The sequence below is a fragment of the Gopherus flavomarginatus genome, chromosome 19 (genome assembly GCF_025201925.1).
Source record: "Gopherus flavomarginatus isolate rGopFla2 chromosome 19, rGopFla2.mat.asm, whole genome shotgun sequence".
NCBI classification, from domain to species: Eukaryota; Metazoa; Chordata; order Testudines; family Testudinidae; genus Gopherus; species Gopherus flavomarginatus.
In genome coordinates, this window is record NC_066635.1 from 15,180,896 (window position 1) to 15,198,775 (window position 17,880).

The 17,880-nt window shown below is 43.8% G+C and overlaps 1 protein-coding gene across 7 annotated transcripts in view; it reads right to left on the bottom strand.

Annotated features, from left to right (window-relative positions):
• RAP1GAP2 (RAP1 GTPase activating protein 2) overlaps positions 1-17,880 on the bottom strand; it is a 322,912-nt gene that overhangs the window by 161,703 nt on the left and 143,329 nt on the right. The window contains exon 1 of one of the 7 annotated variants that reach the window (XM_050929152.1): positions 12,596-12,685. The exons of the other annotated variants lie outside the window; for them this stretch is intronic. Coding sequence (XP_050785109.1) covers positions 12,596-12,612 — 17 coding nt within the window. The 5' untranslated portion in view covers positions 12,613-12,685. Of the gene's footprint in view, positions 1-12,595; positions 12,686-17,880 lie in introns of those variants that run through there. 7 annotated transcript variants of the gene reach the window in all.

The following is a 17,880-nucleotide window of genomic DNA, read 5'->3' on the forward strand; positions in this document are numbered from 1 at the left end:
ACTAAAAAAAACATCCCATGCTAGAGCTAGTGCATGAGGAGAAGAAAATCAAAGTGAGTTGGGGAGGGGAACCAGTGTGAAACTAACTAGTCCATGTCCAGGGCTTATGATGATTTCAGCTGTTAAAGTTAACAACATTAACAGTGAGAGGTGAACTTTGTATTTTAAAAATATGTGAGATTGTATAAGGTATGAGAGAGCGCGCGTGTGTGTGTGTGTGATCTTTTACCCAAAAATCCCAAAGCATCCAACCAGGTGTCATGTCAGCCAGCACCGAAACGCTGCCTATATGAAGTGCACAACAGATCAGTGCAGACAGAGAAAAATCTCTCAGCCAACTAATATTGTAGCAGGGGATTGAGGAAGGCAGCACATCACTGACAATGGCCTTGCCTGAGCTAAGATCAAGGGTAAGTCTCTGGGCCTATCCAAGGCCGTGATCAAGTGTCTTGATGTTTTTGGTCTTTTGGCCTCGAGATGAAAACCTTGTCTGTCTCCCTTGGACCTTGAAGTAAAAATATTATCTAAGTTATATCTGTTCTTATCAGTTCAATATCTGATATAGCTATAGGACAAACCCTCCTCCTAGTGGTGACTCAGCATAGATCGAGAAAAGAGTCCTTTTGCCAGTACAGCTTTTACCAGTTTCTCATACAAAGGACATTGTAGTTGGTAAAACTGAATCTACACCAGGGCTTTTGCCAGCATAGCTCTGTTGGGGAGAGGGGGGATTTTCTTCAGATTCTTACTCGGTGCAGCTATGCAGCAAAACTTAAGTACAGACCAGGCCAAAGTCAGAATGTAGCCAGCAGGACACCAGCTTTCCAGCGCACCTACTCTTCATTTTAAATAGCATCTGAATAAAGGTACTTCCAGCATCACGGGTTTGCTTTACTCCTTGCTGCAATATTGACTGAGGTAGACGAGGCTTTTTTCAGACAACTGAACAGAAGTTTCCAGATAACGGGCCCTGGTTCTCAGGGGGGGATTTCAGTCACCCTGACATCTGCTGGAAGAATTGGTAGGGGAAGTAGAAGTGGGTAGCAACCTGGGCAGCAGTGACCATGAGATGGTCGAGTTCAGGATCCTGACAAAAGGAAGAAAGGAGAGCAGCCGAATAAGGACCCTGGACTTCAGAAAAGCAGACTTTGACTCCCTCAGGGAAGTGATGGGCAGGATCCCCTTGGAGGCTAATATGAGGGGGAAAGGAGGCCAAGAGAGCTGGCTGTTTTTAAAAGACGCCTTATTGAGGGCACAGGAACAAACCATCTCGATGTGCAGAAAGAATAGCAAATACGGCAGGCGACCAGCTTCGCTTAACAGTGAAATCTTCGGTGAGCTTAAAACACAAAAGGGAAGCTTACAAGAAGCAGAAACTTGGACAGATGACTAGGGAGGAGTATCAAAATATTGCTCAAGCATGCAGGAGTGTAATCAGGAAGGCCAAAGCACAATTGGAGTTGCAGCTAGCAAGGGAGGTGAAGGGTAACAAGAAGGGTTTCTACAGGTATGTTAGCAACAAGAAGGTGGGCAGGGAAAGTGTGGACCCTTACTGAATGGGGAAGGCAGCCTGTTGACAGGTGGTGTGGAAAAAGCTCAAGCATTCAATGCTTTTTTTGCCTTGGTCTTCACAGACAGGGTCTGCTCCCAGACTGCTGCATTGGGCAGCACAGTATGGGAAGGATGTGAGCAGTCCTCAGCGGTGAAAGAACAGACTAAGTTACAAGTAGGGACGTACATGATGCCCACAATACAATGGGCCAGATCCTCAGGTGGTGTAAAGCAATCTAGTGCAATTGGCTTCAAGTGCAGCTAGGTCACTTTATGTCAGTTGATGACTTAATCTAACGTCCTAATTCAAGGTGACGGGTTTCGAATTATTCCACTCCTAAACATTTGTCAATGACTGGACTACATTACTGTAATGAATTGCAGAGTCTTTGTGCATGGTTTGGCGGAAAAGTAATGAATCAAAGTCTACCTCAAAGACAAAAACCATCATTCTGGTACGAGAAGAGAGAGTCACTTAGAACTCAACGAAGGAATGTGAGTGTAATTGTAGAAGAAAAGGAGTTATTATTAGGTGACACTCATTTCTCATCACCCACTGACTCTCACAAAACATAACATAGGTGTCCATCCAGCCCGGCATACCTGGGAAGGAAAGCAGAAGGACTCCAGTGTGGCTATTGGGAATGTAATCTAAAAATCTAACCCCATCCTCTCATTACCACTATGTTATTGCAAAAAAGTTCATTTAAATGTCACGCTGAAACTGCTGCTGAGGTCCTGCTCATTCAGTTTCCAGCTACTGGAAGCCAGTTTGAATCCCCAAAGGCATCAATGACCAAGAAGTCTTTATGCACATATTTATCTTTCAAAATTATGATTAGGCCCAAGTAGTCTATCTTCGGGAAACTTTATAGATGCTTGTAAGAGTAGGGCAGTAAAATGCATTGGTATCACTTTGACTCTCAGAAGCGACAAGCTATAGTTGCCATTGGAGGGAAGAGAAATAACTGGATGTGAAGTCCCTATTGGCTTTGCAGTACAGGGCTGGCTTTACCTAATGAAAGAATATACATGCACACTTGTATATATCACTTCATCTACCTCCGGGGGAAAACAGCAGCTCTTCAAGACAGGCAGTAAAGAATACCATAGCCAGTTGGAAGCCAAGTGGTCAGAAAGCAATTATCTGAGCTAAAATTTGTCCAAGTCACAATGACTGGCAATCCTACTGCAGTGAAACATACTATGGGATCTCTAATGACTACAAGTAATCAATACCCCCTTAGATTTGATGTCAGCTATAAAATGGGGGTAATAAAGGAAACACTCTGGTTCTGTGTTATCGCCATTCTTTATAGGGTAGTAGCTCCTTCTTTTTAGGAAACTGGGGCATAATTTAAAAATGTAATCTTCTGCCTTCTCATTTATAGTTGCCTTTGCAAAAGCAATAGCCATATGAGAAACACAGAAAATCAATCCAAACAACTGCCTAGGAAAATGTGGCTCATTAATGACCCCAAATTAGAGGCGGCTTCAGTTGTCTGCAAAACATTACGGAATTGCAGATGAGATTATAGTCAGCGGGACCAGGAAAGTTGCATATGAAATGCTCAGAGGATTTTGCTGTGATTAAATGAACCACACGCACATCAATAGAAATTAATATAATTGATGAAAGAAACATCAGACATGGAGAAATTTAGCTTAAGGGTGAGAAAAGCATGCAAAACAGATGGAAATTATTTAATATGCATCATCTCTGTCTCAGATGGATGTCCAATTAATTCTCCTCTGAGATTCAAAAAGAATTTAAGGCTTCTGGGAAGTTTAAGAGTTCTTTGTAAATAAAATAGTACCCCCCACCCCAAGACCCAGCCACTAATTTTTATTCAGGTCACTAGCTCTGCCAAAAAAGTCTCTCAGATACTATCTCCCCCTTAATCATATACTGTGGCCTACCACAATATTCTCATTTGGATTCGAATCGTCTATAATAAAATTCAGAAGCATAAGAGAAAAAGGCATAGTCTTGTGATACAATTCTGGGACAGCTGGTTGAGAAATGAGGTTTTGTTTCCTGCAGAACATTTCAATTTTCTTGAAAAACCAAAAGGTTTTTGGACGAAAAAAATGAAAATTCAGTTGTCAAGTTTTCAATTTAACAAAAAGTTTAAATTTTCTACAGAAAGCAGAAAGTTTCTGCAGAGTTTTGTTCAGCTGAAACCCAATTTTTCTTCAAAAAGCAGTTTTAACAAGAAATTTTCGATCAGCCCTAATTCCTGGCACAGACTTCCTGTGCAGGCAAGTCATTTGTTTCCTCTGTACCTCAGCCTCTCATCTGTAAAACTGAGATGATAATACTTCCCTATTTCACAGGGATGGGGGAGGACAAACCAACAGAACCAGGATTTCACTCATCTTTTGCGAGGGGTTCACGTACTGTGATGACAGAGACCATAACAGAACCCTGATAAGTAGTTGCAGAGGGAGGATGAAACGTGTGTTCTTTAGGTTATCACTGAGACTGACTAAATAGCATTTTACCAGACACAACTGGGATAATGGACTGGCCAGCAGTACATCTATTTCCAGACTGGCTGGAGGTGCAGGCTCTGGTGCGGGGTTGTGGATGAGGGCTTTGGGTGAAGGAGGGTGCTCCAGACTGGGATTGAGAGGTTTGGAGGGTGGGAGCGGGATCAGGGCTGCGGCAGGGGGTTAGGGTGTGGGAGGGGGGCAGTCTCTGGGCAGCACTCACCTAAAGTAGCTCCTGGCAGCAGCGGCATGTCCCCCCTTCAGTTCCCGGCCAGTGGGAGCTTCAGAGCCAGCGCTTGGGACAACGGCAGCATGCAGAGACCCCTGGCAGGTCCTACGCATAGGAGCCGGAGGAGTGACATGCCGCTGCTTCCAGGAGCCGTGCAGAGCCATGGCATGCACCCTGCCTTTTAACAGTCCAGTCAGCAGTGCTGACCGGAGCCCGCCAGGGTCCCTTTTCAACCGGGCGTTCCAGTCAAAAACTGGACACATGGACACTCTAGTTAGGTAGATCAGACTTGGCCTTGGAATCTCTGGGTCTCTCAACTACTAAAAATACCCAGCAAAAGCAGATCTAGTTCCATCTAGTGGTATACAATATTCTTACATACTGGCTTTTCTGATCTATTTCTTCCCTTTACAATGTGTTTGCCTCTTACATTAGGCAGCATGATTTGACATGCTTTATACCGGTGTTTGGGCAGTGAGTTTTATTTCCATCTGAGTGCATCAATTCAGCCAGAAATATAAATCAATCCAAGAGAGTCACAAGGGCCATATTACAACCAGTAGTTAACTTATCAATTGTACATGGCAAAAATAAATCCTTAGAAACCTTAACAACCCGCTGGGGGGGGGAGGCAGTGCACAATATGGGACATGCATCTGACGAAGTGGATATTCACCCATGAAAGCTCATGCTCCAATATGTCTGTTAGTCTATAAGGTGCCAAAGGACTCTCTGCTGCTTTTACAGCTCCAGACTAACACGGCTACCCCTCTGATACTTGACAATATGGGACTGACATTTTGAGGCAACTTGAATTTTCATTGCCTTTCAAACAATTATTTTGGTGGTGGTTTCTAGAAGATTTTGAAGGAAAAAGCAAGAACCCCCTAAACTAACTACCATTATCATAGATATGGCTGTTGCTGTGTGCATTTGCATGCCATCCCAGAGTCTTAAAATTCTATTTAACTTGCAGGGAGGGAATCACCCTTATTCAATGAAATACACCCTGCAGGATCTCCTTCAGAACAGAGACAATCTGAAGCCTTGAGAACCAGATCAGTACACACAGGCCAAGCCCATCCCTTGATGAAACAGGTGAAGCTGTGGGATGCTGCCATTGTGGAGTGGTTACAATACTTGTTAGTGGTACAAGTGAGTTATGCAGGATTTTCCAAGCAGCTGGCAATATAACCCTTCTAGCACCCCACCTACAATAGTGCATTTTGTTTATGCCGCCTGTCCCTATTTTGTCCTTTTTATAGTCTCCATTCGCTAGCTCCCAGCTGAAACACAATATGTTGGTTACTATGGAAACAACCATGGTATGGGCAAAGCTTAGTGGCATCTCAGATCAAAGCACAGCGAAAATTAGTTTGCGGAATGGTTATATCATAGGTTGGTGAGTAAAGCATTTACACAATGATCCCCATACAAAATATAGGAGACTGGCAGTGGCCACGCAGAGGTGACTGGCATGTATGCACACCATTGACATGTGTGCCCATAGTTTAGATGCATGTTAATGCAGAAAAATCAACCCCAACGCACCCATGGAAAACGATATTTTGGTGTAGAGGGGATGCTAGTTATTTGTAGATGTCTCACAGTGTGCTGCTGATTTGGTGGGGGTGGGTTTTTTGGTTAACTACTGGTTGTTTGGTGGTGGTGTCTAAAAAGTAACTGGTTTCAGAGTGGGAGTTAGTCCACATCAGCAAAAAGAACCACAAGTACTCCTTAATTTTTTTTTTAAAGTGACTGTAGCACAGCACCATCTTGTGGACACTACAGGTACCTAAAAGGAAGCAAGCTGCCGAAAGAGAGAGTGAGTTTAGGAGCTCTTTCAGAAAAGATGCTAAATCCAGTTTATCCACATAACAGACAATTAAAAGTGATCCGGGATTCCCTGCTTTCTCAAGAACACTGCAGTAGCTAGCAATTCATAGAACCACTGCTGCTTCATCCCTTTAGAACAGTCAGAATAACCTGAACCATGCCTGCAGCTTGCATCAGATAGCTCCAACAATATTCAGTATTTGCATTTGCTCCTTTACTTGGTATTAACAGCAGTTCTTCATCCCTTCTATGGGCCTGACAAGAGAGGGCAGCATCTCTCACTGCGACCCACTACAGACTGCACTACATGCCTATCCCCATGTAAAATATAGTGATTAAGCCTTTCTGTACCGGTAGAAACGTTCAGTGTTAAGGTCACATTTTGAGACATCACTCTTCAGTCTTCAAAACACACATCCCCAGGCCAATTAGCCAGAGCGTCAGAAATACACCACATATGCTGCACGTTTCCACCACGATTTGCACATTAACAAGCAAATCAGGAAATGAGTTTGCTGTAATATTGCCCTGGTTTGATGAGGTGCCTTTTACTCAAGCAGGGTGGAGTCCTTGGTCACTGTGGTTGAGACACAGCTGATATGAAAGCAGTTGGAGACTCAAACTGAAAGCACAAAATGTTGCTTGTTTGTCATTTTTCAGGTCAGTTTCACTTCCTGTATTTAGCAGGAGTCCAGCAGTCAACACAATGGTCCTGTCCATCCCCCACCCTGAATGCAGACGTTACCTTCCTTGCCATGCCAATGCAGCCTGTCATTACCAAGGAGGCTGTGTGCTAGATTCCCTGGGCAAAAATAAAATGCAACAAATTTGGGCTTTTTGCCAGTTGCCCACAAAGAAATCAATTTATAAACCGTGGACCTATAATCACAGAAGTCAGATATGAAGCAGATTTATTAGTGTTGGTGTATTTAACATGCACAGGACTTGAGCTGTCACCATTAGGTGGCCCATCCAGTATGTAGACAAGGTTTATCCTACTACTGTGATAGCAAGATGTAAGTTATTGCTCTTGTAAAGCCATCCGTAACTCAGATTTACTCTTCAGATCCTCCCTGCTCTCAGCCATCCTTCCTGAGCTATAAACACGGAGATAGTGATATATTTGGGGCAAGATCCACAGGTGGTGTAAATTAGCATATCTCCATTGACTCCAATGGAGAGCTGCCTGTTTACATCAGCTGAGGATTAGGACCTAGAAGTCAGTGTTAAATAAAACCTCCTGCTTTATAAAAAGACTAATAATAAATCTTTATTGTACAGGAGAATCTATTTTAAGAGACTACCCAAAGGAACTGCAGAAACTGAATACCTGGTAGGAGGTGGGTCTTTATATACAAATCAAATTAAAATGTACTGGAAATAAGTGGTCTCAGGATAGGATAGCGCCTATTCAGGATGAGCTATATTATGAGCCTTGCTGTATAGGTTTGTCTAAGAAAATGTGTTCATAGTGATTCTCTTCTAATACAAAGCAAAACTCATGACAAAACCTCAAACCACAAGAAACTTGCCTGGTGTTGGAATCTGTTACATATGCAGAACAGCCCAGGTTTATCAAAAGATTCACAAATCCTGTGAGCAAACCTAGGCAGAGTGTGAAGAGAACATCAGGCTGATTCATTTATGGCTGTGCATTAAGACCATGAAAAAATCTTTGGGGTCACATCCTTAGCTGGTGTAAAAGTTCATAGCTTCACCCATCTTAGGCACTGGTCCTGGGTCATGATGTAAAACACAGCTGAAACTCAAAGGGTCTGACTGTGTTTTGCTTTAAACTTTTAGGTTCTTTGGAAACAGAAACTCAAAAAGAAAACTCAGGGGTCAAGAGATGAGGGAGGAAACAATAAAATTGTTTGCACAGACTCATACCGAAACCAATGTTTATTGCCCAACCCTAGTCCTCAGTAAAAGATAATGTTTCACAGAGGTGTGCTCAGGCTGCAAAGTTCATATCTGTTTGGATCCATGTATTCTGAAATGTCTGGGTATTTGTCAGTGGACGTTATGTCCAGTACACAGAGATGGGTCTATTACAGTTCTCAGCCAGAGAGCCTTGCTCTTTACCTCAAGATGTAGCAATTCACACCTGGAGGCCTGCAGCTCAATTCCTGATGGGCTGGCCAAAATGATGGTCATTGTTTGAGAGCTGCACGGCAGCTGCAAGGCTCAGAATGCATCTATGAATCCTATCTTTACCCAAAGCCGCACGGTCTTTTCAATCCATGGTCCCATTACTGAGATAAGGGCCTTCCACCAAGTCTGAGTATTTGGCTTGGACCCATCTCAAACTTAAATACATAACCATTGGTTTAGACAGGGCTGAAACATTCACTGTCTTTTCTCTGTGTTTGCAGAAATACAGAGCTGTCCATTTGGTGCCCCCCATGCCGTATGCAATTATCCATCTGGTAACATGATGAAGAAACACTACTTATGTAGCAACATATGGGGCTAGATCCTAGCTCTCTCTGTTTGACACACACACACACACACGAGCAGCTATTTTCCCTCACTCCTAAGTCATGGCTTTAATAATTAATTAAATAATTGGGGGGGCGGTAATTTCTTCTAGAAATTTCACTCAACTGATTCCACAGCCAGAAACCAAACAACAAGACAAATGAAGCCTGCTTGTCATCTGTCTGTTGGAGACTGATGCTTTGCAACAGGTTTATGATTTGTGTGTGTCTAATTTCCAGCCTTCTTCTGTTTGAATAAAGATTAATTCTGATTCTCCTACAATAAATCGAACTCTCTCAGTATTTTCTTTTAAAGGCTTTAGTAATAATGCCATAAGGTTTCAGGGTGAAATTTACCCCATGTAGAGAACATGTGCACCACTTAAGTTAGCACTCAAGAAAGACATCTTGGAGTCATTGTGGATAGTTCTCTGAAAACATTCACTCAATGTGCAGCAGCAGTCAAAAAAGTGAACAGAATGCTGGGAATAATTAACAAAGGGATAGAAAACAGGACAGAAAATATCATGCTGCTTTTATATAAAGCCATGGTACATCCACATCTTGAATACCGTGTGCAGATGTGGTTGCCCCATCTCAAAAAAGATACATTAGAATTGTGAAAGGTTCAGAAAAGAGCAACAAAAATTATTATGGGTATGGAATGGCTTCCGTATGAGGAGAGATTAATAAGACTGGGACTTTTCAGCTTGGAAAAGAGACAACTAAGGGGGATAGGATAGAGGTCTAGAAAATCATGACTGGTGTAGAGAAAGTAGATAAGGAAGTGTTGTTTACTACTTCTCACAACACAAGCACTAGGGGTCACCAAATGAAATTAACAGGCAGCAGGTTTAAAACAAATAAATGGAAGTATTTCTTCACACAACGCACAGTCAACCTGTGGAACTCCTTGCCAGAGGATGTTGTGAAGGCCAAGATGATAACAGCGTTCAAAAAAAGATCTAGATAAATTCATGGAGGATAGTCCATCAATGGCTATTAGCCAGGATGCGCAGGGATGGTGTCCCTAGCCTCTGTTTGCCAGAAGCTGGGAATGAGTGACAGGGAATGGATCACTTGATTGCCTGTTCTGTTTATTCCCTCTGGGGCACCTGGCATTGGCCACTGCCAGAAGACAGGATATTGGGCTGGATGGACCCTTGATCTGACCCAGTAGGGTCATTCTTATGTTCTTTGTTATGTACTTTAGCCCAAACTCTGTGTTTCAGACTCCCGCTCTGCTCCTTACTATATTTTGGAGGAGGAGTGTCGCCAGGCTGTTGTGGAAGCTGCAGAACGGATCGCCTTTCACCAAATTCTTTTTCAAGTGGTACCTAGACCTTTCCCTGGCCCTCTCCACAGAGCTGAATGTCACCCATTATGTATAATTCACTAGAGATCATTCATCTCTCGTCTTTCTGACCCTGTTGTGTTCAAGAACACATGGCACCACGTTTGCAAGAGTCACTGACAGTACTGCACCAGCAAAATATTTACATGCTAGGCAAGGCCCAGACTGCAAACTGGAGATCAAGATCCAGACCTGAAATCCCCCAAAAAGTTTGGAGTGGTTTGAACCCAGGGTTTTTGTTTAGCCCAGTATAGATCAGCTACGGTGTTCAGATCTGCCTCCAGCCTGGATACCACAATTCTCTGAAGTTTCAGGGTGTTTGGATTTGGACCCACGTTTAGTGTACACACACACATCCACAGGTAAGTCAACATGCACAACGCATGTTTGCGCAAGCATTGCAGAGCCTGGCATATTTGCATGTAATTACCCACTTGGAGAGGCGGTAATAAAATCAGCAGAATTTGCACAAAGACAATCCATTCTACAGACCTTGCTCCCAAACCAACTTGCCCCCAAGAATACAGAAATGAGTGCAGAAAAATTGCAACAACCAACGGAGAATATGTTCAGCTACATCATTCCCAATTCTGCCATTAGCTCTGCTCTTCCCCGTCAATATTAAAAAGCCGTGAGACTGGGCACATTTCACTTTATAAAGGTTAAGCAAATCACTCAATATTTTTCCATCTTCAGCACTCTTGATCCCATTATCGGCAGCCATTCGCACTCATATGTCATCTGAATTTTCACTTGTACACACAGTAACACTCCTGGTAATTTGATGGACAGGGCTCTTCCTTTCCACACTAATATTTTGCAAGATGTTCTCCATGGTTTATAGGAAAAACAGAAATTGGCTCTCTTTGGGGGTTATATTTTATACCTGTGATTTCTCTTTAGACTCCACTTTTGGCTAAGAGCAAACTCCCCATTCTGGTTACTCTCCCCTGATATAGAATCAATAGGCAAGGAGTTAATTAATCCCCTGACTAAACTAAACGTCCATACTCAAGCCCAGGGACAGAGTATTATTGAGGGAAGAGGGGTCCATGCCAGGAATCAGTTTGGATCTAGACACCGAGTTCCAAGTACTTAGGGAAAGTATTGGCATCATAAAAGCAAAGCAATACAAACCATACACACCTCCACATATTACTGTAATAGATGACAACCCACATTTCATATCACTCACTGCAACTGCAGAGCAGAAACAAATTAACCTCTGAGAACTAATGGAGAAAGTCAAGAAAAAAAATGGTGAAAACAAAACAATGAAGAGCACAGTAGAGATGGGTCTGTACCAAAATCTCAAATCCATGCTCCCCAAATTTTAAGTTTAAAACTTGATCTGAATTTTGAACCTCTCTAAATTACCAGCAGGACAGTTCTGCGTAGGCCCCTAATTTATTTTATTGATTTGAATTTTTAAAATACAACCATAGGGCCCCATGCAATGCTCTGGGAATCCATCCCCTAAATTTAAAAGTCACAATATAAAAAAGGGACTGCCCATAAATATATCCACTTCAGACCACTCCTCTCCCACCTCAACTAGCTTAGAGGAGAGAGAAAGATGGGCTTTGCAATGTGCCTGCGAGGTTAATAGATCTGACCCCTTGCATTGATCAGAATGTGAAGCATAAAAGGTAAAAATCTTTCTGAGCCATCCCTGTGCACCGAGATGTTTGCAGAGTTGCATTTGCAGATTAAATATCAGTGTGCTAAAATGTTTCCCATAAGAGTGCAGCCTCCCTGTTCACATAACAATTTTAAAGCAGACTAATTTTGTGTCCAATGACCTCATTCTGTTCTTGATTTTTCAGTCTCCATAATCCTTCATTCAGTCCTTGCGTTATTACAGGAGACTGCAATTGGTGCCAACTTTGGTAACCATTTTTGTGACGTGGACACTTCTCTACTGAGATCTGCCAAACTTGTTTCACAGAGTCCACAAAGCAGTCAGCGGATGGCATCATCTTTAGGTTACTAGTGCCTTGGGATGCTTTTGGTCTGCCTACCTAGCAGTGAAAGGAGATGGACAGCACAGCAGAGACTAAGTCTGCAATTTCTCAGAGGGCCCACTTTTAGGGCTTGTCTACATATGGAGTTGTTCCAGAATACGAGTGCCCACGCAGGGAGTCAGTCAGGAATAGCTACTCTGCTTTAAATTCACACCCTACCTGAATCCAAATTAACTTTCAAGTGTAGACGAACCCTTAGATCAAATGTAAAAATTCACTTTGGTGCGGGGCAAAATATTTTCCATGTCCTATTTACAAAGAAGGACCACAGGCTACCTTTTTCTCTCCCATAAATATCACTGTCCTCAATGGTGAACCTTAAAAGATCTTTTATTCCCTGGATCTGTAAGGTAACAAGCCATCTGAGTCTTTGCAAGTATCCCCTTGCAACACAGATGCAGGAGTCCTCCCCTTCCTTAGTATCCCAAGGGCCTCAATCCAGGGTCCTGAAGAACTGTAACATCTACAACAAACTGTACAATGCGATCATTAAGCCCTCTGTGAATGCTCCTTCAGAAAACAAAGGGAATGGTGGCACCGTGTACTCAGCAACTCTCGGAGTTGCAAAGGTTTCTAGAGTGTCACAGCAGGCCACCGCAACACAATACACTAAAAAAGAACAACTCACCAGAGCTTCCTGTGCATTTTGACGGCTGAATGGGGAATATGACAGGTTATCCATGGCTAGGGTGCTAGCAGGAGGCAGCAGCCAGACTACGCTTTGACTTCATGCAGAGTGTCACTCGCTAATTGCATCTCAAGGTAAGATTACTTTAATAAAATTAGGCCAACCAAATTGCTAATGAAGACGCCAGCAGTATGAATCTGCCTTTTCTTCTCCTGCGCTCCCACTTCGTCATGTCTACTCATTTTCTCTAAGTTTAACTCTCTCACCAGACATGTTCACGGTTACCATGGTAACTAATGAAAACCAAATTTGGAAGAAGAAGAAGAAGAAAAAAAAGGGAGACAGAAAATGCTTTTAAGCTCTGGTGCCACCTGTGTGTCTGAGTCTATTAATTCAAACAACAACAAAACATCTCTCAGGATAACAGACCAGGGCAAGACAAGATTCTTGCTGTCTGCAGGCTCCTCGTTTGGTGCAGTTTTTTAACAATGCCCCACTACTACAGTTAGCTCTGCAGATCACGGGTTCACACTATGATCTAGTCTGAATTGCAACATTTTTACTTACAGGTCGCAGGCCAAATCATAGGGTGCAGCTACAACCCTCTGTTACTGATCCTCCTCTGAGCCTGATCCTCAGAGAGTACGAGTCTAGCAACAGCTGTCAGGAAAGAAACAGGCTTTCAAAAGGCACTAGGGATATGGGTGCCCAACACCTGAAGGGCCTGATTTTCAGAGGGTGGGGACTCAGCCCTTTCTGAAAATGCAGCCACTTTAAAGGCATCTCAGAATGGGGACCCCAACACTGAGGTATGCAAAATCACTGATCTTTTTTTTTTTTTTAAATCTTGGCCTCATTAGGCCTTTCGCTCAGGAAAGGGAGGCTCAAGCTTTAGCTCTGGAGTCCCTGAGTACAATACCCAATGACGACCAAGAGAGCAGTGGTGGTTTTGCACCATGCAGCTGGGGTAACTGAATACAGCAGCATAACCCCATCGAAGGTGGATCTTCTAGAGTCATAGAGCTGATGTACTGGCTACTACATCAACCCGCTCCCTGCTGTCAGTGTTGGGGATACGGCTGGAGGAAAGACAGTATGGCTGAGGAGCTCCTATGCTGCAGCAATCCCCATAGGCAACTGATGCACCCTAGAGCAGCCCTCAAGCTGCTCTAACTTACCTTTGTGCATATGGCAGCCTCAGAATTGGGAGAGGAAGCAAATGGAGCTGGGGGCGGGGAGGGGGGAGTGCATTATGCCACCTTTGTACCAAAATCTACAACCTGCACTGTGTGCTCTTTGCCTGCAGCCTCAGGTTTGAGCCACTACTGTAGTTAAATAAATGTACACAATACTTAATTGATTTCCGAGTCCCAGGTTGGTGAGTCCAGCTGAAGTGGCTGGATTCACATACTCGGTATAGCTCACTCACATCTATTTATTTCCCCCTCGCTCAAGTCCTTGTTCTATTAATGCAACTGACATAATCATTTCCCATGGACACTCAAAAGGCAACAAAAAAATGCAGTATTGTGGTAGCACAGAGCTGAAGACTCACAAAGCTAATATTACAATAACTTTATCTGCGGAGCCTGCAACAGCCAACACTGCATAATATTTAATTGTGAGTAAACAACAGACCCTGCAAAGCCTTAGTCATCCTGCTCTCCCATCTTCCTCTCACTCACATAAGGTTAGCCCAAAGAAACTCCACCCAGGTGGGAGAGAACCTATTGAGTTCAATGGGGTGACTCACAAAAATAAGGATTTCTCATGAAGAAGAGGACTCACATTTTTAGTCCCATCATCCTGATAATTAAAGGGAACTAGTAATTTCCTATTTAAGGGAACAATAAAAAAAAAAAGCTACCAGTATAGGCTAGTTGAATCTTAAGCTTTCATATTATACATGCTGTACTAAATCCAAAAGGGATCTCCTCTGGAAGACAGTATGGCCCTGGAGACAGACTCCAAATCTCGTTACCATTCCCCTTTACTCGGACAATTCAAATCCATTTCACTTTGGTTGTGACAAAGTTGCCCGCTGGTACGCCCTGTGTGAAGTGGATTTGTGATCACAACCCAAGTTTCCCTAGCATATTTGGCACTAATTGACACCACAGTTGATGGTCTAAGCAGAGCAACTGATTGGGACCTTGGAGTCTGACCTGCCTTCCCAGCACTGTCTTCCCAGGACAAGGCTGAAAAACAACATGGATTGGAAAAATATAACAAGTTTTTCTGGCCAATAAGACAAAGTATAGGCCTGTCACTGCCCTTTTCCGTGTTTCAACCTCAAATTAATGGAATTCTGAGAGTGGTAGTTCCCAAGGCTGATGGAATTGGCAGAGCTTTCCACAGTGCATGCTGGGAAAGGGGGCAGGAGATATAAGGAGCTCAATTTTCCTCACTGCAAGAGAACTGGGGAAAGAGTAAGACTTGTTGCAGTGGGAGCAAATTGTCCTCTTTCATTGACCATATCAGGAAAAAGGAAATTTTAAAGTGACCTTTCCATGTTTTTCCAGGACCAACATAACTAGCTGTAGTGAACTAATCCTGCTCCTGAATTCCAGTCATTCATAAAAGATTTAGGTGAAGGTGCAGTTTATTCGGACTCTTAAATAATCCTCTCATAGGTTGCATGTGTAATTATGAAAAAAATAACAAAATTCAAAGGGAGACACATGGGCCCCACACAATTTTTAACAGAGCTGGGATACGATTGTGTCATTCAAGCACCGAGAACAAACCGCATTCTGCAAACCACACGTACAAGGGAAACAGCACCACATGTTTCCGAGAGATATCGATGGAAGTGTCATTACTCGAATCATTCCGTACAACCATTAGGCCCAATCCTCCCATGGTGAAACAGGGTTTGACTCTCCCCCCACCCCCCCCCCCCCCCACACACACACACCACTCCACAACTTCCTGAAATTCATCTGTCACACTAACAGTTGTTTTCACACATATCTGGGCCAAGTTCTGAGAGGTGTTACGTGCCACTTGGGTCGTGCTGATCACCCTCAATACCCTTTGAAATCAATGGCAAGATCAGGTTCCTCGGACATCTGCTAAAGTACAGCATATATTCTGGTATCACAAGTAACATTGACCTAGGACTTGATTCTGAACCCCTCTTGCTCAGCAGTTGTCTTGGGCTCAGGATCTTACTGAGATTCCATGCTAATTAATTTAATGGTGCACTGCGGACAGCATACTTACAGAATTAACCAGCCATGAGCTCTATTTATACAGTAAATATCTAACTCCCGTTTCTATTTTAGGTGTTTCTAAGGTGTCCGTTGCTGCAGTATCTAAGCTCCCAAAATTGCATTGTCTTGCTGTCCCAATGTTTTATGCAAGGACATGTGAATTCTGCCCACACACAGAAGCAATTATTGCAGCTTTGTACCCAATCTCCACCTGCCCATTTATTTCAACATTGACCAAGGTTATAGGCTGGGAATATCATCAAGAGGCATAAGCGCAAAGCACAGAGAAGTCAGGCATTGATACGAAAGCAGCACAGCTGCCTTCAGAAGGGAGTCTGTCAGACCCATGCGTGTTTTACCACGTCTTTCACAGCATAAGGACATGAACCTGCACACACTTATTGTCTACGCCAATGGGGTTGCCAGAGCTGGTGTTAAACTTGCTGAGCCTGAGCCCCGCTGCTTGGGGCCAAAGCCCAAAGGCTTCAGCCCTGGGTCACGGGGCTCAGGTTACAGGCCTCCAGCCTGGGGCTGAGGCCTTTGGGCTTCTGCCTTGTCCTCCTGCCCCAGCCCAGGGCAGCAGGGTTTGGGCTTTGTCCCCTCACTCCTTCCCCTCCACCTGGAGCGGCAGGACTTATATGGGCTCAGGCTTCGGTCCCCCATCCTGGGGTTGTGTAGTAATTTTTGTTGTCAGATGGAGTTCATGGTGCAATGAGGTTTGAGAAACCCATGATCTATGTTAAGTGGCATGAGACGTTCCACTACAGCTTGGTGGTAAACGTTAACAGGACTGGGGTCACGGACAGTGGAAGCAGGCGGGCCAGTGGGAAGGCTGGGAGTTAGCACCGCACAATGGAAATATTGAGGGGGGAGCTATGTTTCCGCACCTGTGCATTATTCCCCATAAACTGTGCACACGTGCAGGGGGTGGAGGTGAGAGCGGACCCAAAGGAGCTGCAGCAGCTGCCACGGCACCCAGGATTGGGCCAGAGAGCAGGCAAGAACCCACCCACCCATCCCCAAATTTCAGCATCGCCCCCACTCCATCAACTATTCCTGACTCTCCTACCTCCCTCCCATGCCAAGTATGTCCGCTCCACCACCCCACATTCAAAGCGAGCTTCTGCCACCACTGATCAGGCTCTGCGTTTGTGGAGAATGTGCAGCCATTTTTTCAGGAAGCCGACATTTGGGCCATTATGTTCACTAAGCCCTGATCTGGTTCCCATTGAAATGAATAGCAAAATTCTCCTTGATATCAGTAGGAGCAGGACTGCTTTACTGTGGAATTGCCCAGTGGGTGAACTCTGCCAGTTAGAGACTTGATTATGTGAAAGTAGAATGAATTATATTGTGAAAATAGAAAGGATTAAAGAAATGCTGTCTGTACCTTTAAGAAAAACTGTTGGAATACTGCAATCCAGGTGTCAGGAATACAGACATTCACATAGAACAATTGCACCATTTAAGGGCAATTGGTGAAGTATTAGCCTCAGATCCATAAAGAGTTAGTAAGGAAGTAGGATATGCATGCTGTGCCCCAGGTGAATTTTACAGTTTTGCTTTCTTTGTTCCTTTGTCTGATTCCCGCTCTTTTATCTGTATAAATAAGACTGTTTTGGCCTTGCATGGCCGCTCACATATTCTGAATGTTATTGGCAGAGCGCTGTGCTAATAAAACAGAGTGGTCTGACAAATTGTGAGTCCTGATTCTAACTTTGACAATTACTAAGTACTAATTGTGTCTCCATGGCACCCAGAGATCAATCGGGGTTGGGGACCCATTCTGCAAAGTGATGTCTGAACATATATTAATAACAAACAGCCCCCAGCCCAAAGGCTTGAGTGTGTAATGCCCCAGTCCTGCAAGTGGACTCATGCATGTGACCCTGGTACTCGCATGGAGCCCCAATTAACTGTAACAGGTTCCACATGGGGGCTGGGATCTGCCAGCATAGATGCAATTGCAGGATGGGGGCCAAAATCTGCAATGGCAGAATGTTCATTCACTCTCACACTTTTGAAACAAACATTGATGTTCTAAGCGACCCCTGCCTTGCATAAAACAGC